Source organism: Hordeum vulgare, chromosome 6H (genome assembly GCF_904849725.1).
Source record: "Hordeum vulgare subsp. vulgare chromosome 6H, MorexV3_pseudomolecules_assembly, whole genome shotgun sequence".
NCBI lineage: Eukaryota > Viridiplantae > Streptophyta > Magnoliopsida > Poales > Poaceae > Hordeum > Hordeum vulgare.
The window spans coordinates 22,411,088-22,414,972 of NC_058523.1; the positions used below are offsets into that span (position 1 = coordinate 22,411,088).

A 3,885-nucleotide genomic window follows, 5' to 3' on the forward strand; every position below is an offset into this window, starting at 1 on the left:
TTCCACCCACTAGAGGAAAAAACTCATAGCAAGACAAATTAACTCACATAGAAATGTTGGTGGAAACCATCATTATTGATAGATAAATTAATAACATTTCTAGCTTCAAAATGTGCACATGCTAACAATATAGAGAAGCTTGGTATTTCTACATATACATAAGCCTTGCTAGTTGCTAGAACAATGAAAAGTTCTCAGGTACTAGCAAAACCTTCTAGAAAAGCTACTAGCAAACCAATAAATGCATGGCCAACAAGAGGAAATTTACATGGTGCAGTTGTATGAAATAGATATCGAGACTGGGAGAGTGGTGAGAAAATTTAAACACGTACCAGCTGCTTGATGCGGAATTGAAGAAAAATTATTCGCCAAAAAATACCAATTTGTAATCCAACAACCTTATTCCAACATGAGGATGGCTTGGATGCATGTTCATAGCATTCATCAAGGCAAACTCCGCGAATATCTCCTCGGATTCTGTGAAACAGTAGCAGCCGATTTCTGCAGACAATTCTTCAAGTGCTAACAAGTGCTCAGTGCCAACAGGTGCGGATCCATTCTGCTCCGATCCATCGGCATTGAACATTAGCTTGAGTCGCTGGAGTTTGGGCATTGCACCAGCCAGGAAGATCAGGTACGAAGCACTGTTTATTCGAAGCTCAAAACGCTTTATAGCAGGGAATGCCCCTTTGCCATAGATGATCACCTTTTCCCTCATAGATCGTCGTATTTTTATCCTAAGATCAGCAAGGACGGGAAGCTTTGCAAGGATACCAACACCATCACATAGCAGCTCATCAACGGTGAATTGTAGCTCGACCAGGTTACGGAGTTCTCCCATCCAGCCAGGGACCATGGAAAACCAGCAATTTGATGACACAGTGAGTTTCTCAAGGCGGTATGGAGTAGGGGGAGGAGATAAGGGCACCAAGCTGTCTATGCAGCCTGTGAGACTGACAAAAAGGAACTCGAGGCTACATAGTTTTTCCAAAGAAGAGCGTAGAGCATCCATGCGAACTTCCTTCATATCGTCACAATGAACGTCACATGAGATAATTAGGTATCTAAGATTGGTCAGCTCTCCAAGGCCTCTGACATTATCTAGGTAGTTCACCAGAATACCAAATCTAGATAGATGTCGTAGGGATTTCATGTTGTCAATTCCAGTTGGCAGCCATGTATCAACATTCAAATGCACCAAGCCAGGTAAATAAACTATATCTGATGGAACACTAGAACAGCTGACCAGATCAAGTGTTTGCAACTGTTTTAGCCCACTAATTTGTTTCGGTAGCTGGTATGAACAAAAGTAACTAATCGATAAATACCTCAACTGATATAGATTACACAATCCAGTGAGGTCAACTGCAGCACAATCAAGATCGATAAAAATAACTCGGAGGAACTTGAACTGTGATAGAGAAGGTGTATTTTGAGAGCTCCCAAAGAACATAACTGACCGAACCTGTGACACATTAATGTTGTTAGGTAATATTGCTTGACCATTACTTACACCATTCAAGCGGATAGATAGCCGACGAGCCTTGTAATCCATCTTCACTTTGGCTTGTGGGTCATCAACTATAGTGAAAAAATTCTCTTCTGCAGCCTTAAGCAAGATAAGATCAAGCATCATATCATGTACTCTGCATCGTGTCACTGACCCTCTATTGTCAAATTCTATGGGTTGAATAAGGTTCCTATTAACAATCTCATTGAAATAATTTCTTGCCGTCTTCTCCATGTCTTCCACATTTTCTGTACTGATAAAACCCTCAGCCATCCATTGGCGTTCTAAATTAGACCTCTCTATTGTGTAGTCCTCCGGATACATACCAAGATACAACAAACATGTCTTGAGATGAGGAGGAAGGTCTCTGTAGCTGAGATTTAAGATTTGTCTCATTCCTTCCAAAGTGAGATCTGTTCCCGAGCCCAAAGAATCCCGTATATGCTCCCACCTTTCCTTTTGCTCAGAACGTTCACTTGCTAGCATGCTAGATATGCTAATGAGTGCGAGAGGCAAACCACCACATTTTTGCAGAATTTCAACCGAAACATCCTTCAGATGGTGAGGGCAAGATTCTTCCGAGCCAAATACCCTACTAAGAAACAATCTCCTCGAGTCTTCATTGCCAAGGGGCTTCATGTTTAAAATGTAATCACAATGATGCAAGCAACATGCCTTAGCCACACTCTGAATTCTTGTTGTTGTTATTATTCTACTGCCAAGATCATTTTTTGGGAAAGCACATTTAATGGCATGCCATGCCGGTACATCCCATATATCATCAATTATGATAAAGTACCTACCAAATAGTTCATCACAGTGTTAATGAAATAGCATAATTATCCCGAATACTCTCTTTGTTTCTTTTTCAAAATAGGACAAAAATATATATTAAATCTAATAAAAGGTTAATCAGAAGGCATACTCGTATTAAATGATAGACCACATCCACTTGATCACCGCAACATTTGTGCATGGCAGAATGAGAACTGGACAGTAAGCTCACTAACTACACATTTCATTTTTGTGCCAGATGTTAATTTCGAAACTAAGAGTTGGAATGGTTGTAGTGTAACGGATTGAGTAGTAATAAAATTGTGAGCACAGAAAAAATTACTATATTTTGATATTTAAATGCATATAATTACTGATTTTTAGCTATTCTTTGTAGGAATATCTAATCATTTGTAGAAATGCTTTCTATTTGTCTTCGACAGGGAAAATACAATATGTATTTTCAAGAAAGACAGACACAATCAACTATATAGAAAGAAAATAGGTACCTCTTATGTTGTAGATATTGCCTGAGTGTGTTGAGAAGAATATTTAAATCACAGGCATGAAAAGATGGTTCACTCCCAAGTTCGGATAGCAAACTGCGAATAAGTTTTGGAATATCCGGTTTTTGTGACGCTGGGACAAATGCACCACAATTGAAATCACCCTTTAGACCACGGTATACCTCATTGGCAAGTGTGGTTTTTCCCAGACCTCCAAATCCTACAATTGATGCTACCTTCAACTGCTTGTCCTTGTCATTTACCCAACTAACAAGCTCATTCATTGGCCCTTCGACACCAACAAGGATAGCTGCGTTTTCATAAAGTGTGGCAAGTCGTGGGTCAATAGACACATCTCTTGGAGAGGGGATATCAAATTTGTACCTCTGGCGTCGTGCACTTGTCTCAAGCACAAGTGCCTTGATCTCCTTAATCCGATTGGCAATCTGATAGCGAGCTCTCAACTTCTTGAGAAGTCTAGCCGCCCTGTGGGCAAACCAACGATTTTTAATTTTCTCCCCAATATGATGCATAAAGTCATCAATTATATCTTCAATGTCATAGGACATCTCCCTCAGTATGTCTCTCCAACTCTTGGTCTGTGCATCCAGCTCATCCGCATCTATGAGTATCTCGAGAATATCCTTCATGCTGCAGAGCTCGTCACGAATGAACTTCACCTCCTTTCGTAGGTTCTTCAACTTATAGAATTCCTCCCCCATGAGGATGCCCAGCTTACCGAGTAGGGCATTCATGGCGCCAGTCGAAGCGCTCATCATTATTCGGGTTGCCATCTAGCTAGCTAGGGATGGCCCACTCTTTGTTTTCACTAGATATCTCTAGTTAGTTACTATGCTCCTGCAGTATATAGGTCATAACTTATGAGTTAGACTGTTAGCATGTTCTATTTTTTTGTTGAAAAGTAAAAATGTATTGCTCTTCTGGCTTTTGCACCAAGCTAGCTAGAACGTTCATTAATTAGAGTGAAGAAGAAGACTAATACGAGAAACATATAGAGGGTGCTTGGATACGTTTTAGTCCCATGACTAAAAGTAGTGAGACTAAAACTTGCTAGCCTCACCCATGCTTGGATCC

At 40.3% G+C, this 3,885-nt stretch overlaps 1 protein-coding gene across 1 annotated transcript; it reads right to left on the minus strand.

Moving 5' to 3' along the window:
* Positions 1-361: 361 nt before the first annotated feature.
* Positions 362-3,569, minus strand: LOC123404952 (disease resistance protein RGA5-like). The gene is made up of 2 exons (XM_045098850.1): positions 2,794-3,569; positions 362-2,309 (listed from the first exon to the last, which is right to left on the minus strand). Exons 1-2 carry the CDS (start codon positions 3,567-3,569, stop codon positions 362-364), a joined length of 2,724 nt encoding a protein of 907 aa, XP_044954785.1.
* Between the last annotated feature and the right edge of the window lie 316 nt (positions 3,570-3,885).